At 53.7% G+C, this 27708-nt stretch overlaps 1 protein-coding gene across 1 annotated transcript in view; it reads left to right on the top strand.

The window, feature by feature from the left end:
- The first annotated feature begins 251 nt into the window (after positions 1-251).
- IQGAP1 (IQ motif containing GTPase activating protein 1) overlaps positions 252-27708 on the top strand; it is an 88833-nt gene continuing 61376 nt past the window's right edge. The window contains exons 1-2 of the mRNA XM_029070230.2: positions 252-363; positions 2903-3002. Of these exons, the coding sequence (XP_028926063.1) occupies positions 309-363; positions 2903-3002 (155 nt within the window). The 5' untranslated portion in view covers positions 252-308. The remainder of the gene's footprint in view (positions 364-2902; positions 3003-27708) is intronic.

Below are 27708 nucleotides of genomic sequence, written 5' to 3' on the forward strand. Positions count from 1 at the left end.
GGGCGGGGCCAGAGGGCGCGACGGCGCTCATTGGCGGGCGCTGCCCGGGGGGCGTGGCCAGAGGGGCGTGTCCTTCCGGCGACGGCGCTCATTGGCGGGCGGTGTGACGGGGCGTGTCCCGACGGGTGGGGGGCGGGGCCAGGGGAGCGGCGCGGCGCGGAGGGGCGGCCCGCCTTTCCTGCGGCCCGGGCGCAGTCGGACACGCCGCCGCCGCCGCCGCCTTCTCGTCCTCCTCCTCCTCCTCCTCCTCCTCTACCTCCTCCTCCACCTCCTTCTCCTCCTTCTCCTCCTTCTCTTTCTCCGCCGCCATGTCCGCGTTGGAAGAAAGCGACGGGAGCGGCGTGGTGCGGCCGCACTACGGCTGTGAGTCCGGGCGGGGGGGCGGGGACACCTCGGGGACACCTCGGGGACACCGCCTCCTGCCCTCCCTCTGCCTCTCCCTGTCTCTGTCTGGGTCTGAGGGAGTGAGAGAGACCCCCCGCCGCCCCCCGCCCCTCCTAAGCGCCCGCTCCTGCTACCGATAAGACGGTGGGCGCCCGGCCTCGGCGGTCCTGGGTTCGAATCGCGCCCTCCGCCGCCTCCCCGCCGCGGGACCCTGGACCCGTCCCTCCTCTGGGCCCCGGGGGGATTGATTGAGCCCGGGAGCCCCCTTTCTTCCTTTCTGTTCCCCCTCGGCGCTTAGTACGGTGCCAGGTACCTAGTGGGAGCCCCCTAGTTGCCACACTTAATTCCCCCCGAGGAGGAGGAGGAGGAGGAGGAGGAGGGGGGTGTCTGATCCCTCCTGCCGCCCCCCCCCCCCCCTTGTCTGCCGTGTGACCTTGGGTGAGTCCCTTCACCTCTCTGGGCCTCAATTCCCACCTCTGTGAATTGGGGATGGAGCCCCGCGGGGGACAGCGCTTAGTACAGTGCCCGGCACATAGTCAGCGCTTAAGAAATACCACGATCGTTCGTATTATGAGTGGGGCAGGGGCCGTTTGCAACCCCATTGGCTCGGATCCACCCCGCCGCTTAGGACGGTGCCTATCACGTAGTAAGCGCTTAGCAAATACCCCGATTATTCTTCTTAGTAGTGGGACAGGGACTGCGTCCAACCCCATTGGCCCGGATCCGCCCCGGCGCTTAGTACGATGCCTGGCACATAGTAAGCACTTGGGACACACCACGGTTATCATCATTATTAGTGAGAAGACAAACCTTGGCGTTCAGTGCCATTTGTCCCTCGGCCCCCTCGGCCGGGTGTGCAAGGGCCGACTGGGCCTGCCTCCTCGTGCTCTGCACATAGTAAGCGCTCAATAAATACTATTGAATGAATGAAAAAGGCCCCCAAACTCCCCAGTCCCAGCCCCGGGCCGCTCCCCTTCTCCCCACCTGCCCGGAGGGCGGCCTGGAGGCGCGGGCCCCGTGCCAACCCGACCGGGGCCCGACCCCGGGAGAGCGTCCTCTCTCAGGCGCCTACTACAGTCCTCTAGCCCGTAAACTCGTGATGGGAACGCCTCCCCCCCCACACACTCTGCCGTATTGCCCCCTCTTGAGCTCTTAGTACGGTGCTGTGCACCCGCTGAGCGCTCGGTGGATGCGAGGGGTTGATTGCCCTGCACGCGGCAAGCGCTTAGTACAGTCCACCGATTGACTGGGGCCCCCGGAGCCGGCAGTTGAGATGGTGGTCTGCCCCCCCGGGGCGTGCCCCGCTTCCCCCTTCCCCTGCGGAGGCTGACATGTAGTTTTCAATTTCAATTTCTCTACTGGACACAGAGATTCTAGATACCTTTTGGGCTAAACTTGTGCCGCCTCCGTAGCAGGAGTCAAGACCTCCTTCTGTTACGGTATTTCAGGAAAGAAAAAAGCGACAGCCTTATATTTCCGGCAGCCCAAGTCCTCCCTTGGCTGTGGTCCTCACTTGGATTTGCTCCTTCCATTCATTCGGTGGTATTTATTGAGTGCTCACTGTGTGCCAGGCACTGTGCTCGGCGCTTGGGAGAGCCCGGCGCAGCAACGGACGCATTCCTTGCCCACATCCGGATCGCCCCCCTCCCTCAGCCCCGCAGCACTTATGCCCATATCCGTGATAGTAATAATGATTATGGTATTTCCAGGGCGCTCGCTGTGTCCCGGGCACTGAACTGAGCGCTTGGATGGATCCTAGCAAATCGGGTTGGAAACGGTCCCTGTCCCACGTGGGGCTCACCGTCTCGATCCCCATTTCGTAGAAGAGGTACCCGAGGCGCAGCCAAGTGCGGTGACTTGCCCGAGGTCACGCAGTAGACAAGTGGCAGAGCCGGGATTAGAACCCGTGACCTTCTGATAACCCGGGCCCACGCTCCATCCACCGCACCGGGCGGAATTTATAGTCATGTCTGTCTCCTCTATTGACCGTCAGCTTGTTGTGAGCAGGGAACGTGTCCGCCGACTCCGTTCTGTCGTTCTCTCCCAAGCGCTTAGCGCGGTGCTCCGCACGCAGCGCTCAGTAGGGACCTCTGATCGGTCACCCCGGCCGACGGCCGGGCTCCCTTGCCGCCCCGGACTGGGGAAGGGGGCGGCTCGTCCCGGAGACCCGCTACGTCGCGTTGTCGGTCACTCGGGTTTATTGAGCGCTCACTGTGTGCGAAGCACTGTACCGAGCACTTGGGAGAGAACAATAAGCCCCGGCGCGCCCCGTCCACAGCGAGCCGACGGTCCAGGGGACCGTCGTGTCGGTGAGGGCATTTGTCCCTTCCTGCCAGCGAAGGTTACAGGCCGCCCCTTCTAGGCCGCGATCCTCCCCGGCCCCCGACCGGAAGCTCGCCGAGGGCCGGGAATGTGCCCGTTTCTTGTTTTATGGTATTCTCCTAAGCGCCCGGTACGGTGCTCCGCGCGCAGTGCTCAGTAAATACGATGGAGTGAGCGCCTCCTGTCGTCTTCGCAGCCGTCTTGGATAATGAGAGGCTCACGGCAGAGGAGATGGACGAGCGAAGGCGACAGAATGTGGCCTACGAGTACCTGTGTCACCTGGAAGAAGCCAAGAGGTAAGAGGCGGGCGGCGGCGAGGGGGTGGGCACGAAGCGGGCTGGGCTGCCCGGGGGGAGTTGGGGCGAGGGGTGGGGTGATGGCGTCGCTAAGGTATGGTAGGGGAAGGTTTGAATTGAGCGAGTAAACTCCTCCGTTACGGCAAGCCCCTCCGGTCCCCGTGCGGGGAACAGCGTGTGTGCCGTTGGGGTCTCTGGCCGCTCCGGCCTTCCTCCGACCGGAGCGTCTGTCACGGTCCCGCGGGAGGATTCGGGGTTTTCCTCGGGCAGCGAGGCCCGTAACGTCGGCCTGACGCCGGAGCTCCGAGGGATGAGGGCGCCGGGCTTCCGTCTCTCCGCTCGGACGACGTGTTGAAATGGGCACGTCGAAACGGATGCGCGGCGGGTGAGACGCGGAAGGTGGGAGGGGTCGAAGGTGTGGTTTCGTTCGAATGAAGCGGGGTGGAAGGCGGGCGGCGGAGGGGGAGGTGTCGGCCGGAGCTCCCCGTTTGGAGAAGAGCGGAGCCGCAGCTGTGGAGGAGGCTCGGTTTCCTTCCCTTTTCAGATGCCGCGTGAGGTGGCCCGGTCGCTCTCGTGCTTCCAGAGACCCTCGCCCTCTGGCCCGTTTCCCTCTCTGGGCAGAATGCCCGGGAAGGAGGGCGAAATGCCCGGGAAGGAGGGCGAGTTAGAATCGACTGTGTAATCAGTCGATCGGCGGGATGTATTGAGCGCTTGTTACCGGGTGCAGTGCACTCGACCGAGCTCCTGGGAGAGTAACCATATCAGAGATTCGGTAGAGGTGTGTAGGAGAGCGATCGCCTGTCTTGAAAGGTCTCCGCGCAGGGGAGGGACGATAGGGAGACTCGACCTTAGACCCCTCTGGTGGAGTCAGTTGATCGTATTCATCGAGCGCTCGCCGTGCTTGGGAGAGTTCGCTATAACTATAGACGGACACATTCCCTATCCAAAATGATGATGATTATTGTATTAAGCGCTCGCTCTGTCCAAGCACTGTTCTAAGCACTGAGGTGGATCCAAGCAAATCGGGTTGGACACAGTCCCTGTCCCACGTGGGCCTCACCGTCTCAAACCTCATTTTACAGATGAGGGAACCGAGGCCCGGTGAAGTAACTTGCCCAGGGTCACTGAGCGGACAAGCGGCAGAGCCGGGATTAGGAACCACGATGAGGAGGACTCGCTGGCCGCCGAGGAGAATATTCGGAGGGGAAGGGGGTGGCCGGGTGGGAAAGGATTATCCCTTCGGTCCCGGCATCCGCACAGATGACGATGACGACAGTCATTGTGGTATTCGTTAAGCACTGTGCTAAGTGCTGGGGAAGATATAAGATAATCAGATCCCACTTGAGGCTCACAGTCTAAGTGGGTGGGAGAACAGGTATTAAATTCCCATTTTGTAGATGAGCGAACTGAGGCAAAGAGAATATAAATGACAGCAAACAAGTGGCAGAGCATCAGGTCTTCTGATTCTTAGGCCCGGGCTCTTACCACTAGGCCACACTGATGTCGGGGCTTTTTCCTCTTGCCTTCTTAAGGATTGTCGCATCTGGTGCTCGACCCTCCCACTCTCACCTTCGCGTCCATAGTTTTTTGTTTTTAATTTGTTTTAATGGCACTCGTTAAGCATTTCCTCTCTACCGAGCACTCTGCTCAGCTCCGGAGTAGGTGCAAGCTAATCAGGTTGGACACCGTCCTTGCTCTGCATTGGACTCACCATCTTAATCCCCATTTAACAGATGGGGTAACCGAGGCTTCGAGAAGCGAAGCCACTTGTCCAAGGTCACGCAGCAGACCAGCGGCGGAGCTGGGATCAGAACCCAGGTCCTTCTGCCTCCCTGGCCCCTTCTCTATCTACTAGGCCACGCTGCTCCTCTGGAAGCCTTTGGCGACGAGACATTCTCCTATCATTATAAAAGACTAAAACAAGCCCCAGCATACGCATCGGTATGACTCTATCCCTCCCCAAGCCACGCAAGGGGATTAAATCAGTCCCACGGATTGCTCTGCACAAAGTTAAGTGCTCATTTGGGGACACAGCATGGCCTAGCGGAAAGAGCACGGGCCTGGGAGTCAGAATACGTGGGTTCTAATCCTGGCCCCACCACCTGTCTGCTGCGGAGACAAGTCACTTTACTTCTCCGCGCCTCGCTTACCTCATCTGTGAAATGGAGATTAAGACTGTGAGCCCCTCGTGGGACAGGGACCGTGTCCTACCTGATTACCTCGTATCTGCCCCAGAGCTTAGAACGGCGTTTGGCACATAGCGCTTAACAAACACCACTATTATTATTAATAATAAATGCCACTGATCGACTTGGTCCTACCAGTTTGAAGTTGCCGTTACTGGCCAGGTGACTCGACAGGAGGGCTTACTCTCTGAACCCTTTATCGTGAGGTTCTCCGGTGGGTTTTAGCGTCTTCCAAGGCCAAAGCTCACAGCCCATTTTATGGAATGCCTGAGCCTTTCCATGATGAAAAATGCAGCTTCTATTTTCTCGTGCAACCGAAAGGACTCTTCTTTCTCCTCTCTGTTTCTCTCTTGTCTGATCACTCACACTTAATGGAATGTTCACAGTATGGGCTGAGAGTATGAAGTTTTAATTTAAGTAGGCGGGTGGGGAGAGGGCAGGGTTGTAACCCAGTGAAGATGTGGAGGTGTGTTCGTGTATGAATCTCACTGATACTCTGGAGTTTTAGTGCATTCGGTTTTACTCTTCAGCTCTCAGACTCTCTTCTCATCCACCCTTGCTCCCCGTCCACACCCCGTTGTGAAAAAAATTGTTCCCGCTTGGTTTCTCTCAGCGGAGTAGGCTTACCGCTTTGCCACTTTAGTAGCCGGAGGAGTCGTGGCATTTTTTGAGCGCCCTCGGGGAGCGGTGCACTCCACTGAGAGCTTGGGAAGTGTCACAGAAGCCTGAGACATGAGGATGATGCTATCTATTAAGTGCTTACAGTGGTCCAAACAGTATGCAAAGTACAGGGATGAATGCAAGACAATCAGATCGGGCCCAGTGAGAGAGCAAGGGAGAGGCACAGTACCGCTCCTCCTCCTCGGGGGTTCACAGTTAAAGAGTGATTAGGTAGTTTTTCCCCCCACTTGGCAGATGAGGAAACCGAGGCCAGAGAGGTTGACTGACTGGCCCCAGGTCACCCAGCAGTGCCTTGGTAGAGCCGGGACGAGACCTTCCTGGCTCCCATTTCCCCATTCTTTCCTACCGGGATCTTCTGCTCTAAGTGTATTTACATGCCTACCAAGATGGAAGCTCTTTACGTTGGCTTGTACCATCCTCTTGGTTCTTAAAAGGGTCAGAGGTCGTGGGTTCAAATCCCGGCGCTGCCACTTGTCAGCTGTGTGACTGTGGGCAAGTGTGGCAAGAGAAGCAGCGTGGCTCAGTGGAAAGAGTATGGGCTTTGGAGTCAGGGCTCATGAGTTCGAATCCCAGCTCTGCCACTTGTCGGCTGTGTGACTGTGGGCGAGTCACTTAACTTCTCTGTGCCTCAGTTCCCTCATCTGTAAAATGGGGATGAAGACTGTGAGCCCCACGTGGGACAAGCTGATTCCCCTCTGTCTATCCCAGCGCTTAGAACAGTGCTCGGCACATAGTAAGCGCTTAACAAATACCAACATTATTAAGTCACTTAACTTCTCTGGGCCTCAGTTACCTCATCTGTAAAATGGGGATTAAGACTGTGAGCCCCACGAGGGATAACCTGATTCTCCTGTGTCTACCTTAGCGCTTAGAACAGTGCTCCGCACATAGTAAGCGCTTAACAAATACCAACATTATTATTATTATTATTAAAGCAACTGAATGCCGTTGAAACTTGGCCTGGTTGAAGATAAGCACCATGCCGAAAATCCCGAGGCGACTTATGCTTGGGTATCCGAACTCCTTTTAGCGGCGTTTCCTCCATTAATAATTGCGGTATTCGTTAAGCGCTTAGTCTATGCTACGGACTTCATTAAGTGCTGGGAAAATGCAAGGTAGTCAAACAGGCTTTGAATCCCCATTTTGCGGATGAGGGTCTTGAGGCACAGAGAAGTTAAGTGACTTGTCCGAGGTCACACAGCAGGCAAGTGGCAGAGCCGGGATGAGAAGGCCCAGGCCCGTGCTCTTTCTGCTAGATCAGGCTGCTTCTTACAGGGAGAGATGCCCCAACAGTAGAGTGATTGATGGATTAGGGTGGGTGAGTGGTCTGTGTACAGAAGGATCGGGGGTGAGTGTGAGTTCTCAAGTACATAGTGGGTGGAGAAGTTGGGGGGCCCTCGGCTCCCTCAGTACCTTGGGCACTTTTGAGATTCTCAAAGATCGCCAAGTGGGTGAATTGCGTCAGAGAACGCCCAGCCCACAGCCTCTCTCCCCTCTAAGGATAATAGTAATAACGATTGTGGTATTTCTTCAGCATTTACCGTATGCCAAGCACTGGGTAACTGCAAGATGACTACATCTATATAAATGTGGGAAGGCGTCTAGGAGGAAGAACAAGCAGTGAATCCCCATCTTAGAGATGAGGAAACTGGGGCACAGAGAAGTTAAGTAACTTGCCCAAGGTCACACAGAAGGCAAGTGGCGGAGCCAGAATTAGATATCCAGGTCCTCCGACGCCCAGGCGCTTTCCACCGGGCCGCACCACTCGCCTGTGCTCTTGGCCTCTCATCCGGCCCTTCAGCTCTCGCCAGGGGAGGAAACCTTCCTTTTCCAGGGATAATTGTGGATTAGGAGTGAGCTAATTTTCCCCGTAACGGTCCGAGGCAGCGGCTTTCTGCCTTGGTTCAGTTTTTTTTGAACTCCCTTCAGGGTTTCCCGCTAGGAGTAATTCTGAGAGTTGTATTTTGTTTCAAATGGAACGGATGCGCCTTCTCCGTTGAAAACAGATTTTAAAATACCAAACTCAAGTCGCTCGAATCCTTATCTATTTCACTACCCTCCTTCGTTATTTAATGCGGGGAATTTATCCGCTTTTTCCCGCTGGATGAAGACTGTCTTTACGCCCTTCCAGAGAAGCAGCGTGGCTCGGTGCTGGGTGACTGTGGGCAAGTCACTTCACTTCTCGGTGCCTCAGTTACCTCATCCATAAAAGGGGAATTAACCGTGAGCCTCACGTGGGACACCCTGATTACCCTGTATCTCCCCCAGCGCTTAGAACAGTGCTCTGCGCAGAGTAAGCGCTTAAGAAACACCAACATTATTATTATTATTTTGTCCTTTGCTTCTCGTGTATTTGGCTCTCCGTCGTAACCATGACGATGTGATGCTTTGGTGTCTTTCTTTTTTCAGTTACCCAATTTCCTCTTTCACCATCACACCCATAAGCAGTTCGCTCCTTGAGGCTTCACATGCTCGGTGAAAGCCAGGGCTGAAGCAGTGTGGGCCCTGGTTGAACCTCTCCTGAGCAGAGCCGGTATGGTTTGGAAGATTTTTATATAATATGAGCAAAATCGGATTGGACGCAGTCTCCGTCCCACGTGGGCCCCACAGTCTCAATCCCCTTTTACAGATGAGGTAACTGAGGCACAGAGAAGTGAAGTGTCTTGCCTGAGGTCCTCAAAAATGGTGGAGCTGGGGTTAGACCCCCAGGTTCTTCTGACTCCCAGGCCCGTGCTCTATCCACGAGGCCACGTTGCTTCACTGTTTTGCGGGGGTGCTTGGCCCTCCTCCTCAGTGGACTGAACTCTCTGAGTGCCGAGGCCCGCCTACCAAAATGGACCCCAAGCACCAGTGTCCAGCCTCGTGGGGGCTCCCGCTGACGCCCCTAAAAAGGCGGGTCTTCCCTGTCAGCCGTGGACGGCACGCAGGTGGGGAGTGGAGGGACGTTCTCCTGCCTTTGCCCACCCGTCCGGATAGAAAGCGAGGAGGCGTCCCTAGAAACGTGGCACCTGCGCTGTGGCGGACCTTTGCCCCGGCTCGGGCTGTGTCGGGAAGGAAACCCACGTGTGGCGGCAGGCTTCCGGGGCCGGCCCCCTCCCCAGAGCCAAATCTAAAGCTCCGAGGGCCGGACCCGTGGGCTTTCTGACTAATGTCCCCGAGGTTCTGGCTTGGGGGGAGCCGCAGGCCGGCTGCCTGGGAGGAAGAGGCCCAGATCCACAGCCCGTATGACCGGCCTCAGCCGTCCCGCCTCAGCCTCGCCCTGCCCCGCCTCAGCCTCGCCCCTCCAGTTTCTCGCCTTGGTGGGTGGTGCGGGTTTGTCCCGGGCCGGGCAGGAAGGGGATTAGTGAGATCCGGATGTGTCCCTTGCCTCTTGGCAGGGTGCCGGGGACACCTGGCCGTACAGATACCCGGAAGGGGTGGCTTGGAGGGCCACCCCCGGCGGCAGGTGCCCCTCCTGGGGTCCTCCGGCTTGGGGCTCTGAAATGGAGCCCCTGCCCCGGAAGAGCTCTGTGCAAGACTGGCGGTGTGCGGAGGAAAGAAAAATCAGGAAGTGACTCATGGCGGTTTCTGTGTTTTTCCCCAACTCTCGTTGCCTAGAGAACCTCTCTGGGGCAAGCTGTTGTGGAGGAGGAGGAGGGGGAGAAGGTGGAAAGCAGAAGAGGAGGGAGAAGTGAAGGGGGATACTTGACCCGATTAGGTTCCCTCACTTATGGTTTCTCTTTGATACAAGTCCTGGGAGGGGCTGCTGAGGTCCTCAGGGTTTGGCGAAGTAGAGATTCAGAAACATTAAATCTCCCTCCCCGGAGCTTGGCGAGCCATTCCTTTTGAGGAAAGAAAGACGTGATTTCTTTGAGTCCTGGGGCTTTGAGGAGCAACAAAATGCTTTCCCACAGCTTGGAGAATGACTAAACTTGCTTAACCATAGGACACTCTGACATGCCTGTATCAACATTGCAATCACATATGTGTGTAAAGTAGAATTCTGAAGTTGCTGAAGTGCAATTAAAAAAAATCAGTCTTCCTCAAAAGTATGTTTCTGCTCCTTGCCCTGAAGGTCGGCGATCGTAGATGAGGTGAATTTAGGGCCGGATTAAACTTTGGCCACACGGGCTCATTTGCCACAGCATTGGAGTCAGTCAATCAATGGTATTTATTGAGGACTTACTCCGTGCGAAGCACCTGGGAGGGGACGATTTAGGGCCATGTCAAGATCAGGGCGATTGGAGTAGCTGTAATTCCGGGATCTCCAAGCCACAAGGATCGATTTTTCGATCCACCCCTGGGGGCTCTGCCAGTGGTTTTGCTGTTTTGCAGTTTTGCTGTTGCCCCGAGGTGGATGGAAGAAGCAGAGTGGCCTAGTGGATAGAGCCCAGGCCTGGGGGTCATAAGGACCTAGGTTCTTATCCTCGCTCCACCACTTATCTGCTCTATGACCTTGGGCAAGTCACTTCCCTTCCCTGTGCCTCAGTTCCCTCACGTGTACAAGGGGGATCAAGACTGTGAGCCCTCTGTGGGTCGGGGCCTGTGTCCAACCCGATTATCTTGTATCTACCCTAGCACTTCGAACAGTGCTTGGCACATAGTAAGGGCTCAGCAAATACCATTATTATTATTATTACTAAGTCGGTTGAAAGGAGGCACCACCCCTTGTGAGCCTGTCAGAGGGGGTGGCTGTCTGGTTTCCTGTGGTAGAGCAGTGTCTGAAGGAGCTCTTGAACAAGAGAGGACCAGGTTTTCCAGTCAGGGCTCTTCATCCGGGCCTGGGAAGAGTGGGATCCTGAACCGGCCGTCCACCTGCCCGTCTGTGGATCCGGTGATCGCGTCTCTTGCTACGGACCCTCGAATGGGTCGGAAGGGTTTCTGTTGCTCTCGGCAGCGGGCCTCCCCCTTCCCTCAGGGCCGTCCCGGTCAGCTCCCACTTAGGCCTTAGCAGAGAGATCCTCCCTGCCTCCCCCAGCCTCTTGCTCCATGCTAACTGATGACCTCATCCAGATGGGAGTGTCACATTGGTTTGGAAACGGTCCGGGATCATGTGGTTGGAGCTATATCCCTTTGAGCCATGGGTGGAGTAGGGGAGACGAGTTGGTCGGGGTGGAGGAGGGGAGAGGCGAGGAGGAGAAAAAGAGCCTACTCTTTCCCCGGTCTCTCCCGAATACCTTCCCATTGACTCACTGGAAAGAGTAATGGAAAGCAGAAGGAGGCTTGGAGAGGCGCAGCTGCTCGAGGGGTTTGGGCACCTGCCAGGCGTCTGGTTGCTCCGGGACACCGGGTTCTGTTTGAAGAACCCTGGGGCCGGGCCGGGCCGGGCCGGGCATGGAGAGAAATGGGCTTTGTGGGATTGAGCCTCCTGGCCTGGAAGGGGGTCTCTGCTCGTCGGCGAGAGGGTCGGGGTGCCCAGTGACTGAAAGCGCCCTTCCGGGCGAGCCGGGGTTAATGATTATAATTATGGTATTTGTTAAGCACTTACTATGTGCCAGGCATTGTTCTGAGCACTGGGATGGATACAGACAAAGCCGGTTGGACACGGTCCCTGGCCCACGTGGGGCTCAGTCTCGATCCCCATTTTTTAGATGAGGTAACTCAGGCCCAGAGAACTGAAGTGACTTGCCCAAAGTCACACAGCAGACAAGTGGTGGAGCCGGGATTAGAACCCATGACCTCCTGACTCCCAGGCCCGGGCTCCATCCACTGCACCATGCTGCTTCCCATGGGTTGGAGAGGGACCCGGCCTTCCAGGCAAGGGACTGTCCCCAGCCTCCTCTGCCCCGTCACATGCTCTCCACGTCTGGAATGTCAGTTCTCAGAAGCCTCCGCGTAACCTTAACTACCTTCTCCTGCCATCTGGAGTGGGCAGGGACAGGTCAGTCAGTCAGTCGTATTTATGGAGTGCTTACTGTGTGCAGAGCACTGTACGAAACACTTGGGACGGTACGATATGATAATAAACAGACATTCCCAGCCCACGACAGTCGTACAGGCTAGAGGTCAGTCAGTCGTATTTATTGAGCGCTTATTGTGAGCGGACCACTATACTAAGCTCTTGGAAGAGGACAATATAACAATAAACAGGCACATTCCCTGCCCACGCCGAGCTTATAGTTTACAAGTCAGTCCGTCGTATTGTGTGCAGAACACTGTCCTAAGCTCTTGGGAGAGTACAATATAGCAGATATATTCCCTGGTGCAGTTGGAGGCTGGCCACGCATCCCACCGCTGTTCACACGTGAAGTTCCTCCGTGGCCTGGATGGTCCCTGCTACGTCTCGTCCGTGTGTATCAGCAACGTCCCTTCTTCTCTTTTCCCCTCCCACCCTCCCTCGGTGGAGTCGGATGCTGGGGAGCATGGAACAGCAGGCCCAGCTGGAGGAAGTGGGAAGGTCAGTCGTATTTACTGAGAGCCTACCGCGTGCAGAGCACTGTATTAAGCACTGGGGAGAGCACAGTAGAACAGTATAACAGACACATTCCCTGCCTGCAAGGAGCTTATATTTTAGAGGCAAAGACCGACATTAATATGAATAAATAAATTACAGACTTGTACGTAAGTGCTGTGGGGCTGGGAGGGGGAGATGAATAAAGGGAGCAAGCCGAGGGACGCAGAAGGCAGTGGGAGAAGAGGAAAAAGGAGGGCTTAGTCAGGGAAGGCCTCTTTGAAGTGGGGGAGAGTCACTGTCTGTTGGCTACGAGGAGGGAGGGCGTCCCAGGCCAGAGGCAGGACGTGGGCGTGAGGTTGGCGGCGAGATAAACGAGCTCGAGGTACAGCGAGGTTGACGTGAGGATCACTGAAGAGGGTGGAGAGCGCCTGTCTCGAGGCTTCCCTGACTGACTCAAGTGCTTAGTGCGGTGGTCTGCACAGAGTAAGCGCTCAATAAGTACGATCGGTTGATTGAGGCTTTGTGGATCGAGGGCTCTCGGTGGTGTGAGCGGGCTCTCCGGCTCCCAGGCTCACCGGTCATAGGTTAGGGACTGAGCGCTCGGAGGCTGGAATTCTGCCAACCCGGGGTTCAGTGGAAGTGAGGTGGGGCATGGCGGGGTGCTCTTTGCCACCTTCCCATGTGGAGTTTGATCCAAGAGAGCTAGCGCGCCACGGAGCTGGCCTGGAGGAGGTTTGCAACGGCTGCCGGCAGGCACGCTGGGTGGACAGTGGTCCATCCGGGGGTGTTGGATTAAAGGAGTGTGAGGCCTTGAGCTTGTAGAACCGGGAGCCCCGTAGAACAAGTCGCCCTGAGAGTGTGGCCGTGGATCCCGAGGCCATAGCCACCTTGACGTGACTGGCCAGCCGGGCTTGGAATTTCCCGTTGGACCCCCTGCTCATGCCCAAATTCTCTCCCGACTCTGTGTCGTCGTATCTCAGTCAGTCGTATTTCTTGAACGCGTAGTGCTTGCAGAGCACTGTATTAAGTGCTTGGGAGAGGCTAGTATTACACACACATTCCCTGCCCACAGCGAGCTGACGGTCTAGAGGGGGAGACAGATATTAATATAAATAAATGACAGATAAGAACATGAGTGCTTTGGGGCTGGGTAGGGGGATGAATAAAGGGAACAAGTCAGGGCAACGCAGAAGGGAGTGGGAGAAGAGGATAGGAGGGTTTAGTCAGGGGAGGCAGAAGCGTCTTATCTGCCTCGCGGGAGGTTCGGAGACGGGATCGCTCAGGTGCCTCTCCCAGGTGGACCGCTCGCTCCCTCCTGGGCCGGGTCGGGGATTTAGAGGGCCGGGGCCGGGCCCGTTGCCTCCCTGCTGCCTTCCCGTGCACGGCTCAGCTTTTCCGGCGATCCCAGCGCTGCCTCCTGAGCCTCAGGCTGCCCATTTCTCCACCCTGCCTCCTCAGCCAGCACTCTCTGCCTGAAAACCCCGCGGTCGCTCGGCGTCTCTGAAATTCCATTTTGGGCAGAGGTCCAAGGAGGTGGCCTCGCTCACGGGTCTGTTCTTGGGTTTGGAATCCAACCCAGGCCGCTCCTTCCCAGCATCTTCTGGGGCTTTCAGTGGCAATAGTGAGCTTGTTGTGAGTGGGGAAAGTGCCTGCCGACTGTTAAATCGTACTCTCCCAAGTGCTTAGTACAGTAAAGTGCTTAGTACAGTGCTCTGCATACAGTTAGCGCTCAAAAAATACAGCTGATGGATGGAATGGTTGGTTGATATCGGTAGTAGTGGCATTCACAGAGCACCTGCCGGGAACAGCGAACCTTACTGATCTGTTGCCGAATTGTACATTCCAAGCGCTTAGTACAGTGCTCTGCAAATAGTAAGCGCTCAATAAATACTATTGAATGACAATGAATGAGTGCTCGGGCAAGTAGAGAATGAAGAAAATAGAGAATGGCCTAGTGGCAAGAGCACGGGCTTGGGAGTCAGAGGATGCAAGTTCTAATCCTGGCTCCGCCACTTTCCTTGTGACCTTGGGCAAGACACTGAATTTCTCTGTGCCTCGGTTACCTCATTTGTAAAATGGGCATTAAAGCTGTGAGCCCAATGTGGGACAGGGACTGTGTCCAACCTGACTAGCCCATATCTACCCCAGTGCTTGGAACAGTGCTTGGCACATAGTAAGCACTAAACAAATACCATTATTAATATTATTATTATTGTTCCCTGCCCACTGGGAGCTTACACTCTTTCAGGGGAGACAGACAAAAATATTTACAACCAGAGTGACTAAGGCGAATTCTCAATTGAATAATTCCTCGGTACAAATACCACAATTATTATTACAAATGGTCAGAATCTGTGTATTGCACTGCTAGGCTGACTCAATCCATGGGGTTTATTGGGCGCTTACTGCAGAGCACTGTACTAAGCACTTAGAAAAGTTTGCTCAAACAGAACTGGTAGGCACGTTCCTGCCAACAGTGAGCTTGCCGGCCAAATATGGTCATCAATCATTTCTCCTGGGGGCCTGCCGACTAGAATTTCCAGTTCAGACAAGCTTGTGGAATTGAGGCAGTGTGACCTAGTGGAAAGAGCTCGGGCCTGGGAGTCAGAGGACCTGTGTTCTGGTCCCGGCTCCACACTTGTCTGCTGTGTGACCTTGGGCAAGTCACTTATCTGTGCTTCTTAGCTCACCTGTAAAATGGGGATTAAGACTGAGCCCTCCGTGGGACACGGACTACGGCCGACCCAACTATCTCGTATTTACCCCAGCGCATAGTACGGTGCCTGGCCCAAAGTACGTGCTTAACAGATGCTATTAAAAAGAATAGAAGCACGGGGGAAAAGTGGGAGTGAGAGGAGTGCTGGAACAAGAGGAGAGGAGAAGGAGCGGCAACCGATTTAGCTGGTGAGGGGGACGTTGGGTTTCTCCCTCCACCACGTTTCCTGTTGACTGTTTCGGATCTGGCTCCTCCTTGCTCCGGGCGTGAAGAAGGCTTTCTAGTTCCACAGAAGTGAAGGCCGGTTGGAATGTAGGGCTCTCTGCCAGGAAGGATTCTGCCAACCTCTGACCTGGATGCAATTAGAGGGAGGCCGAAATGGGAACCGGGCATTTTTGTGCTTGTTTTCCTGGATGTGAGTTGGTAGAGGATGAGAACAGAGAACAGAGGTGCAGAAATAGGAGGTGGGAAGAGAGAGAGATCGCTTTCGATCTTCAGAAAGCCGTTTTCCTTTTTTTCCTCTTAGCTCCCATGAAACAATCATTCAACTGATACTAGTCACTGAGCACCTACTGTGTGCAGAGCACTGTACTAAGTGCTTGGGAGAGTCCAGTGGAGTCAGAAGCAGCGTGGCCTAGTGGAACGAGCATTGGCCTGGGAGTCAGAGGACCTGGGTTCTAATCCCAGGTCCACCACTTGTCTGCTGTGTGACCATGGAGAAGTCACTTAACTTCTCTGCGCCGCAGTTACCGCATTTGTAAAACGGGGAGTAAAATTGTGAGCCCCAGGTGGGCCGTGAACCGTGTCCAACCTGATTAGTTTGTATCTACCCTGTTGCTTAGTACATTTCCTGGCACATAGATGCTTAACAGATACCATAATAAAAGTTAGTAGGAGCAGTAGTAAGCTTCTTGAGGAGCTTACAGTCTGACAGGGGAGGTGGACACTAAAATCATTTATATTTAAGGAGGAAGGAGAGTGGATATTTAGGTGAGTGAGTGCTTAAAGGAATAGCTGCACTTTCATCAGAATTCCAGCTCGGGACTTCCTAAACGGGCACCCCTTGCATAAGAAAGGGGTATCATGAGTGTCTTAGTAATGAGTATTTACCGAAGGCGGGGGAGAGGGGAAGAGAGAAAGAGAGAGAACAGGAACACATGCTTTCTCTCTCTCAGGATAAGAAGCCACTATTTGCTGCAGCAAGAGAGTCAGAGGAGTGCAGAAGCCAAGGCCCCTACTAGTCTGAGTCTGTCTGGTCTTGCTTGACTTCAAAAGAACCCTCCAAAGTGCAGAGTGACTTGTGGCCTTCACTGTTTTGTTTTTTTTTAATGATCTGCTAAGCACTTACTACGTGCCAGGCACTGTTCTAACCGCTGGAGTAGGTTTAGATCCTTGTGGCGTCACTTTTTTTTTTTCCCTTCAAATGGTATTTAAGTGTTTACTGAGTGCCAGCTACTGTACCGAGAGCGGTAGGGACGAGCTAATTCATTCATTCATTAAATAGTCAAGTTGGAGACGATCCGTGCCCACGTGGGACTCACAGTCTCAATCCCCAATTTACAGATGAGGTCACTGAGGGCCAGAGAAGTGAAGTGAGTTACCCAAGGTCACACCGCGGACAATAGTTGGAACTAGGATTAAAACTCAGGTCCTCCCACTCCCAGGCCGGGACTCTTTCCACTAGGCCTCCCCGCTTCTCAGCGTAGTTGGATTTCTGTCCCCCAGAGAATGACCGTAAGGGCTACTTGCCTTCTGGTGTTTGAGTTCACATTTTTCAGTCCAGATTGTGCTCGTCTCATGTTGTGTGGCCATTTCAACCTTTCTGCTCTAAGCACTTGAACTCTCCCCTCACCCATTTATGTGCATATCTTTTAACTCTGTTGCTACTCTCTACCTGTCTGTCTCCCCCGCTACACCGTAAGGTCCTTGAGCGCAGATTTCACGTCGACAAACGCTATTGAGCACAATAAGTGCTCAGTCGATACCCTCGATGGATTGTTTGTGATGAAACAGTCCGAGCTTTGTTTCTGAAAAATGCCGAATGATATGAAGGGGGGGCGGGTGGCAGGAGTTTCACTCAGTCACCTTGCCCGCTCCTACCTCACTTCTCCTATTTCAACTCACCACGCACACTTCACTCCTCTAATGCAAACCTTCTCGTCGCACCTCCATCTCGCCTATCTCGCTGCCGACCTCACCCGCGTCCTGCCTCTGGCCTGGAATGTTCTCCTCCTCATAACCCACATACTGAAGGCACACTTCTTCCAAGAGGCCTTCCCTGACTAAGCCCTCCTTTCCTCTTCTCCCACTCCCTTTGGTGTCACCCTGACTTGCTCCCTTCATTCATCCCCCCTCCCAGCCCAAGGTATTTGTGTACATATCTGTAACTTATTTATATTCATGACTCCCTCCCCCTCTAGATTCTAAGCTTGTTGTGGGCAGGGAATGTGCTTGTTTCTTGTTGTACTACACTCTCCCCAGCATTTAGTACGGGTAATACAAGGTTATCTGGTTGGATGCAGTGCCTGTCCCACACGGGGCTCCCAGATTTAATCCCCATTTTACAGGGGAGGTAACTGAGGCATAGAGGAAGGGAAGTGACTTGCCCAAGGTCTCACAGAGGACCAGTGGAGGAGCTGGAATTAGAATCCAGGTCCTTCTGACTCCCAGGGCCATGCTCCATCCATTAGGCCATGCTGCTCCCTCATTATAACACCGGTGAAAGAATAATAATAGTATTTAAGTGCTTACTATGTGCCAGGCACTATACTAAGTGCTGCAAGGGCAGAGGGGATACAAGGAAATCGGGTTGGATGCCGTCCCTTTCCCACCCGAGACTCACAGTCTTAATTCCCATTTTACAAATGGGGGAACCGAGACTCAGAGAAGTGAAGTGACTTGCCCAAGGTCACAAAGCAGATAAATGGTGGAGTCCGGACTAGAACCCAGGTCCTGCTGACTCCCAGGCCAGTGTTCTGTCCATCAGGCTATGCTGCTTCTCTAGTAAGCCGGGATTGCCCTGTGCAGAACGGGGGCATTTCCTGGGCTCTGATAATAATAATAATAATCATTCATTCAGTCCTATTTATTGAGCGCTTACTGTGTGCAGAGCACTGTACTAAGTGCGTGGAAAGTACAATTATGCAACAGATAAGAGAATCCCTACCCAACAACGGGCTCACAGTCTAGAAGACTAATAATAATAGTATTTGTTAAGCACTTACTCTGCGCAAGCACTGGAGTGGATACAAGCAACTCGGATTGGACTTGATCCCTGTCCCCACTGGGGCTCAAAGTCTCAATCCCCATTTTACCAGATGAGGGAACTGAGTCCCAGAGAAGTGAAGTGACTTGCTCAAGGTCACAGAGCAGATAAGTGGCGGAGCTGGGATTAGAACCCACGACCTTCTGACTCCCAGGCCCGTGCTCTATCCGCTATGCCATGCTTCTCAAGCTGTTCTGGCCTCTCCTTGAAGCCGTCTCATAGGTCTTGAGCCCACCCTCCCGATGGACTGTGGGTGGGTCCAGTGTTTTCAATCCCTCGTGGGAGCTCTGGAGTGTTTACTAGGTTCTGAGCACTGTACTGAGTACTTGAGAGTATAGTATAGTGGTTGACAGACAGTGATTCCTGCCCACCAGGAGCTTAGAGTCCACAGGGAGGGACGGACATTAAAATAGATTTCACATGGGGGAAATGGCTGGCTATAAAGATATGTACATTTAGAGGAGCAACGTGGCCTTGTGGATAGAGCATGGGCCTGGGAGTCAGAAGGACCTGCTTTCCAGTCCCGACTCCACTACTTGTCTGCTGTGTGACCTTGGGCCAGTCACTTCACTTCTCTGGGTCTCGGTTACTTCATTTGTAACATGGGGATTAAGACGATGAGCCCCATGTAGGACATGGACTGTGTCCAACCTGATTACCTTGTATCTACCCCAGCTTGGCACTTAGTAAGCACTTAACAAATACCATAAAAAAAAATGTACACAACTGCTGTGAGTGGGGTGGATATTAACTGCTTTTAAGGTACAGATCCATGTGAATAGGTGACCTGGAAGGGAGAAGGAAAAGGGAAATGCGGGCTTAGTTGGGGAAGGCCTCCCGGAGGAAGTGTGATTTTAGTAAAGCTTTGAAGGTAGGGAGAGTTGTGGCTGGTGTATATGGAAGAAGTGGGAGATGATGATGATAATAATAATTGTGGTATTTGTTAAGCACTTACAGTATGCCAAGCACTGATCTAAGCGTTGGCAGTGCCAGACACGTAGTAAGTGCTTAACAAATACTATTATTATTATTATAAGGTAATCAGATTGGGCACGGTCCCTGTTCCGAATGGAGCTCGTAGTCTTGATCCCCATTTTACAGATGAGGCAACTGAGGCCCAGAGCGGTGAAGTGATTTGCCCAAGGTAACATAGGCAAGCGGTGGAGGCGGGGGTTAGAATCCAGGTCCTTCTGACTCCTAGGCCTGGGCTCTATCCACTAGACCGTGCTGCTTCTCAGTCGGTAGCATCTGTTCCTCCCAAAGCTGTTTGAGGCTGAGGTCGGAACTCCATCCGGTGTCCCCGGCTGCAGGAAATGGTTTGTGTGCGCTGAGCTCAGTGACGTGTCAGACTTATGCAGTGACAGAGCCGTTCTAGACTTCCCAGATCTGTTCACCCCCCCGAGAGAATTCCGATTCTGGAGGGTGGACCGATCCTGACCCCCTCAGTCCTTGTTCTGGTGATCCTCTACCAGAGGCTACCAGCTCGTATGGGCGGGAAACAAGGTGCCTGCTAATTCTATTCTACTGTACTCTCCCGAGCGCTCAGTACAATGCTCTGCACATAGTGTATGCTCAAGAAATACCATCGATTGGAGGCGGGACCCAGCCCCACAGAGAAAAATCCCCACTAACGCCAAGAGAGCAGGCTTAATGGATAATTTGAAAGTAAACAGATGTAAAAGAAATTCTAGCACTTCAGTATTGTTCTGAGGAATCTGGAGGGGCATTACTGTCGTCAAGGAGATTTTGGGTGGCGGAGGGGAGGATGGTCACTCCTCTCAGGGGAGCGTCGCTTGGTGGAGGAGGGGAAGGTTTCGGCTCGGAGGGCCCGATCGGATGGCCAACCCGTCGGTCGTGGCCCCTGATGCGCCGAATTGTAGGGTTGTTGTTTTTTAATGGCAATCGTTAATCAATGAATGGTATTTATTGAACACTTACTATATGTAGAACACTGTACTGAGCACTTGTGAGGGTACAATAGAATTAGCAGAGGCGATCCCTGCCCATAACGAGCTTACAGTCTAGTTAAATGCTTACTACAGGCTAGGCACGTACTGAATGCTGGGGTAGATAGAAGTTAATCATGTCGGACACAGTCCACGTCCCACAAGGGGCTCACAATCTTAATCCCCATTTTACAGATGAGATCACTGAGAGAAGTGAAGTGACTTGCCCAAGGTCACCCAGCAGGGAAGTGGCGGAACGGGGATTAGAACCTAAGTTCTTCTGACTCCCAGGCTCTATTCACTAGGCCAAACTGCTTCTCTGCAGTTTTTCCTGTGTGTTGGTTTTTTTTTCAATATATGTTAAGCGCTTACTCTCTGCATTGTGAGCCCGTTGTTGGGTAGGGATTGTCTCCATTTGTTGCCGAATTGTGCTTTCCAAGCGCTTAGTACAGTGCTCTGCACACAGTAAGCGCTCCGTAAATATGATTGAATAAATGAATACTAAGCGCTGGGGTGGATGCAAGCACATCACGCTGGACACAATCCCAGTCTCACGTGGGCCTCACAGTCTCAATCTCCATCTTCCAGATGAGGGACCTGAAGCCCAGAGAAGGGAAGCGACTCTCCCAGGGTCACAGAGCAGGCAAGTGGCGGGGCGGGGATTAGAACCCATGACCTCCTGACTCCCAGCCCGAGCTCCCTCCACTAGGCCGTGCTGCTTCTTGTCGTCGGGAGCAGTGGGGTTAAGCGTTCGGCTAACCAGCCGGAGGTCACGAGTCGCTCTTCTGCCGCCTCCGCCGCTGCATCGCATGGCAGCCTGCCCGGCGGGCGAGCTCGCCAGCGGGGCCGTCTCCGCTGCAGTTGCTGTGGCCGATATTCCCGTGGCGGCTGCCTGCTAGCCTCTCTGAACTTGGTGGTGCCCGTAGGGACCGACCTGGGGAGGCTTCGGGTCTGATCCGAGCCTCGATGATGGTTTTAAGAGGTTTCCCCGTTGAGGCTCACCCCTCCCCGAGGAGCTCCAACAAGAGCCTGCCCTTCTTCCCCCCGGGGACCCCAGATCGGGAGGAGCGCTGTGGCCGCATCCTCCCCCTCCCCCCGCGCTTCTGGACCCAGAAAGCGAGAGCAGTGCACCGTGCAGAGAAGCAGCGGGGCGTAGCACGGGCCTGGGAGTCACCAGGTCGTGGGTTCTAATCCCGGCTCCACCACTTGTCCGCTGTGTGACCCTGGGCAAGTCACTTCATTTCTCGGCGCCTCAGTTACCTCATCTGGAAAATGGGGATTGAGACTGTGAGCTCCTCCTGTCGGGGAGAGCTGCTGACCATCCCCTCCCGCCCCCAAGTCTCCTCTCCCTACAGTCAGCCCGGCAGGGTGGAACTCACTTAGCTGGGAGAAACAGGAGCCAAGAGACCCAGGTTCCAGTTCTGACTCCACCACGGGCCTGCCGTGTGAACTTGGACCAGTCAGTTAACTTCTCTGGCCTCAGTCTCCTCATCTGTAAACTGGGAATAAAATAACCTCTCTCCCCGTCCCTTAGATCATGAGCCCTGGAAGGGACAGGTACCGCTCTCCCTGACAGGAGGTCCCGGGCTGGACTTCGGGTGGTCTTGGATCTCTCCAAACTGGCCATTCTGCGCCAGGAAAAGTCAAGGGCTGTGATGGGGGGGAGGTGGTTCCCATCATCTCCCCGGGGACACCTCTGACAGGGTTGGGAGGCGGCTCTCAGCACTTTAAGAAAAAAAAATTGTTAGGCGCTTCCCAAGTGTCAGGCGCTGTATTAAACACAGGGGTAGGTACGAGGTGATGGATCACGTTGGACACAGGCGGTGTCCCACAAGGGACCCATAGTCTTAATCCCCATTTTATAGTTGAGGCCCGGAGAAGGGACTTGCCGGAGGTCGCTCTGCAGATAAGCAACAGAGCCGGGATTAGAATCCAGGTCCTTCGGACTCCCGGCTCTATCCGTTAGGCCACACTGCTCCGTTGTTGGGTCCTCGGGGGCCTCCTGCCCAGTTTCCACTGTGTCCTTTAATGGTCTCTCCCCCGACGAGAGGGCGTTCTGGCTGGTCTTACCAGTTCGAGGCCGAAGTTGGAGAATAACCTTGGAGAAAGCCAGAGGGGGAAGACTCAAATAGCCAAGGAAGTAAAAACATCAAAACGTAAGAACAAGGGGAGTAATTAGGGGGCAAAGGGACACAGTGCTCCTACCTGCCTGCCGGTGTGTGCCTGTGCACGCGTGTGTGTCCTCTTGTAGGTTGTGTAGCCAGTGGGGAGGGCGTGTGTGGAAGAAGGGGCCCCGTGTGCTGTTCACATCGTCCTCCCGCTCCTCCTGGCCCTTTCTACCGAGCATGGTCCTGGCACGATGCCGGGTGTGAAACTTGCCTCAGTTTGGATCTGCCCAGTTAATAATAATGACAATAATTGCGGTATTTCTACAGTGCTTTCCCTGTGCCAAACACTCTGCTGGAGCGCCGGAGTAGATTTCATATAAGCAGGTTGGACGTAGTCCCTGCCCCTCATGGGGCAGCATGGTGTAAAGAAGCTGCATGGCACAGTGGATAGAGCGGGGATCTGAGTGTCAGAAGGTCATGGGTTCAAATTCCGAGCCTACCACTTGTCTGCGGCGTGGCCTTGGGCAAGTCGCTCGACTTCTCTGTGCCTCAGTTACCTCATCTGTAAAATGGAGATTGAGACCGTGAGCTCCACACAGGGCAGATCCATGTCCAACCCGATATGCTTTTATCACTCTGGTGCTTAGTAAAGTACCTGGCACATAGTAAGCCCTTAACAAATACCGTAATTATTATTATTATTCTCTGTGCCTCAGTGCCTCATCTGTAAAATGGGGATCGAGACCGTGAGCCACATGTGAGATAAGGACTGTGTCCCACCCGATTTACTTGTCCTCACTCCAGTTGCTTTGTGCAGTGCCTGGCACATAGTAAGCGCTTAATTAATACCACAATTATTATGATTACTATTAGAATAAGCAGCATGGCTCAGTGGAAAGAGTGCAGGCTTAGGAGTCAGATGTCATGGGTTCTAATCCCGGCTCCACTGCTGTCAGCTGTGTGACTTTGGGCAAGTCACTTCACTTCTCGGTGCCTCAGTGACCTCATCTGTAAAATGGGGATGAAGACGGGGAGCCCCACGTGGGACAACCTGATTACTTTGTATCTACACAGCACTTAGAACAGTGCTTGGCACATAGTGAGCACTTAACAAATACCAAAATTATTATTATTATTTCTGCTAAGCCACGCTGCTTCCCAGGCAGGCACGAAGAAACTCAGGCCAAAGAGAAGCCTGTAGGAATAAATCAGGTCCCAGAGTATTGGGCTTCTGAGCCGGAGATCGACGAAGAGGGAGAGCGGCGGGCAGGGCGGAAGAGCCCTCTGGCTTGATTACATTTGCTCCTTTGCCCCTTGGAGGTTCTGTGGGCCAGGCTATTCAATCAATCAGTCATATTTATTGAGCGCTAACCGTGTGCGGAACACTGTACTAATCCCTTAGGAGAGTCCAACGCACCAATATAACAGACATATTCCCTGCTCACAGTGAGCTTGCGGTGTAGAGACTGCAGCAGGGCCTGTCGGGGAGGTGAGCAGATGGACCTACTGGATAGGGCCCGGGCTGGGTTCTAGTCCCGGTTCTGCCGCTTGTCTGCTGTGGCACCTTGGTCAAGTCACTTGACTTCTCTGGGCCTCAGTGACGTCATCTGTAAAATGGAGAGTAAGACCGCGAACTCCATGTGGGCCAGGGACTGTGTCCAACTTGATTAGCTTGTATTCACTCAGTCGTGTTTATTGAGCGCTTACTGTGTGCAGAGAGCACTGTACTCTACCTCAAGGCTTGGTGCAGTGCCTGGCACAAAGTAAGCGCTTAACAAATACAGGGTTTTTTTTAAAAAGTGGGAGGCAACTGGTGGCCGTGGGTTCTGGCTTCATCCCCAGGGCTTCCGCTCCATAAATACCACTTCACTTCATGGGAGGAGGATGAGCCACAGCCCAGGAGGCCCAAACAGCAGCTGGATGGAGAGCTGAGATTGGGAAACCAAAAGCTAAGAGGGAAGAGGAAGCCTTTTAACAAAGGCTCAGACGGTGCTGCAAGCCAGCTGAAAACCGAGTCTCTTGCTGAGGACAGACCTGCCTGGACCACTGCCATCCGTAAGGGAGTGGCTCTTTTTGAGTGAAAACTTTGTAGGGAAAGAGAGACGAGGAGGCAGAAGAGAAACAGCACTGAGCACTACAAACATAAATGCAACAACACAATGAGGGGCCTTTTTTTTTTTAATGGTGATCGTTAAACTATGTTGCAGGAACTGTTCTAAGCTCTGGGGGAGATACAAGGTAATCAGGTTGTCCCACGTGGAGCTCACAGTCTTAATCCCCATTTTACAGATGAGACAACTGAGGCGCCGAGAAGTGATTGCCCAAGGTCACACAGCAGAGAAGTGGTGGAGCCAGGGTTAGGACCCAACTCGTCTTGAATCCCAGGCCTGAACTCTATCCATTAGACCATGCTGCTTCCCCAGGGTGCTGGATTGAGCACTGACCTTTTCGGCCACTCTGCTCTCAGAAGATGGAGCCTTCTTCGAATACAAAGGCCAACCAGATATATGTGTGATTTCCCGCCAACCAGATATATGTGTGATTTCCCCGCCAGCCCTGAAGCCTGGGGATATTTCGGCTCCAACTCCGCAAATGAAAATAATAATAATAATGTTGGTATCTGTTAAGCGCTAACTATGTGCAGAGCACTGTTGTAAGCGCTGGGGTAGATACAGGGTAATCAGGTTGTCCCACATGAGGCTCACAGTTAATCCCCATTTTACAGATGAGGGAACTGAGGCACAGAGAAGTTAAGTGACTTGCCCACAGTCACCCAGCTGACAAGTGGCGGAGGCAGGATTCTAACTCATGACCTCTGACTCCCAAGCCCGGGCTCTTTCCACTGAGCCACGCTGCGACTCATAATGCCAGTGACGCTCTCCCCCGGGCTTGTGTCCATTACACTGGGCTTTGCAGGCCCAAGTGTGGGAAAATGGACATTTTCATTTTGACCTTCTGGGGCAACAGACTGCCCGGTGGACTGGATGTGTGTGCCAGAGAAATCTCTTCCCAGCTCTCAGTCATATTTATTGAGCTCTTTCTGTGTGCAGAGCTCTGAACTAAGCTCTTGGGAGAGTACAATACAACAACAAACAGAGTACGCTCCAACAAACAATTCCACAGTGGTGGAATTGGAGGAGAGCCTCCTTCCTTTGAGGCCGAGGATGAGGCCTAGCATGTTAGGGGAACTTGAACAATCTTGCTTTTGGAAAAAGCCAGAGGAGAGTGTTTGTGCCCTAGTGGTACTGTAGCGACCCTGGAGTCCTTTCCAGAAGGACACATCTTTCCACGACTCAATGGCGGCTGTCTCCGGATGAGCAAGACCCGCTCAAGGCGAGCCGTGGCCTGTTGGGAAAAGCTTCCCGTCTTGCTCGAACCATAACGCGTTGCTTTGGAGCCGAGGGTCTCGCCTCCGGAGGGACCAAGACGGTGAGCCCTGGAGAACGGGTTTCTGAGAGGCAGAGGTGGGCCAGTGATTTCGTGTTGATTTTGGGTCGGGGAGGGCTGCTCTGTTGGGCTTAGGCCGGCCGCTCTCCCTCCCCGTTGCGGTGGGAAGCTAAGGCTGGGCTCGCCGTCGCGGCCGATGGATTGTCTGTTTCCAGGGGAGGTGGGCGGGCCGGCCAGGGAACGGAGAGGGCCTTTGTGGTCAGGCCCCGGTGCTGTTTCCCACGGGAAATGACCACCGGAGCTACTACTTGATCTCTCTTCCTGAGAGGAGAAGATTTGGCAGCGGCAGCCCGTTAAAGAGGATGTCGCGCCCAGAAAACGTTTCCCGAGCGAGAGCTTGATCGGGATGACCGGGGCCTGGAAATCCCAGATCTGGCCCAGTTTTCCTGGACAAGTGTGAAAAATGCTCGGATGACACGCTACCCGGTCACCTAGAGCCACTGAGTCCATGGAGTCAATCAATTGATGGTATGCCCTCCCTTTTCATGGTACAGTACCTGGCACATCGTGAGCGCTTAACAAATACCATTATTATTATTATTATTATTATTTACTCTCCCCACTTCGAAGACTTACTGAAGGCACATCTCCTCCAAGGGGGCCTCCCCTGACTAAGTCCTCCATTCCTCTTTTCCCACTCCCTTCAGCATCATCCTGACTTGCTCCCTTTATTCACCATCCCCACACCCAGCCCCATAGCACTTACGTCCATGTCCGTTATTTATTTATATTAATTTCTGTCTTTCCCCCTAGACTGTAAGCTCATTGTGGGCAGGGAATGTGTCCGTTATATTGCCGTGTTGTATCCTCCCAAGCGCTTAGTACAGTGCCCTGCAAAACCGTAAGCTCTCAATAAATACGATTGACTGCTGATTGATTATTAAGCGGTTACTGTGTGCAGAGGACTGTACGAAGCGGTTGGGAGAATACAGTGCGACAGAGTTGGCAGACACGTTCCCTGCCCACAACAAGTTTACGGAAAGGGTATGAATTCATTTCAAGTGGCTTGATAAGCACCGGGGAGACTATCCCTGGTCTTGGCCCCGGCCTCGGAAACCACCACTTCTCTGGGGAGGTCAGTCAGTCAGTTGTATTTATTGAGTGCTTACTGTGTGCAGAGCACTGTACTAAGTACTTGGGAGAGTAGAGTATAACAATAAACAGACACATTCCCTGCCCACAACAAGCTTACAGTCTAGAGGGGGAGGTAGACGTTAATATAAATAAATTACGGATATTTACGTAAGTGCTGTGGGGCCGGGAAGGTGGGATGAAGAAAGGGAGCAAGTCAGGGCAATGCAGAAAGGAGTGAGAGAAGAGTAAAAGAAGACTTAGTCAGAGAAGCCCTCCTGGAGGAGATGTGCCTACTTTAAGACTTTGAAGTGAAGCAGCGTGGCTCAGTGGAAAGAGTCCGGGCTTGGGAGTCAGAGGTAATGGGTTTGAATCCCGGCTCTGCCACTTGTCAGCTGTGTGACTGTGGGCAAGTCACTTCACTTCTCTGTGCCTCAGTTCCCTCATCTGTAAAATGGGGATTAACTGTGAGGCTCACGTGGGACAACCTGATTCCCCTGTGTCTACCCCAGTGCTTAGAACAGTGCTCTGCACATAATAAGCGCTTAACAAATACCAACATTATGATGTCAACTAACAGTCAGGGCCTCGGGCACTGCGGGAACACAGGTCAATTAATCAGCAGAGCTTACTGTGCTAAGCGCTTGGGAGAGTTGGTAGACACATTCCCTGCCCACAAGGAGGAGCCTCCAATCTAGAGGAGGAGACGGATGTTAATATAAATCAATGAATTAAGGCTATGGACATAAGTGCTGTGGGGTTGAGGGTGGGGTCTCGGTAAGAGGATGCAGTCCAGTCCCCCTTGACTAGGGGCCGGTCACTTGACGATGAGTCTCCCAGTCTCCTTGCCCTGTGGTAGCCACGTCTCAGCCCAGTGGGGCCACTGCCAGAGAATGGGGAAGGAAGGAGGAAG

This window comes from Ornithorhynchus anatinus, chromosome 8, assembly GCF_004115215.2.
Source record: "Ornithorhynchus anatinus isolate Pmale09 chromosome 8, mOrnAna1.pri.v4, whole genome shotgun sequence".
NCBI lineage: Eukaryota > Metazoa > Chordata > Mammalia > Monotremata > Ornithorhynchidae > Ornithorhynchus > Ornithorhynchus anatinus.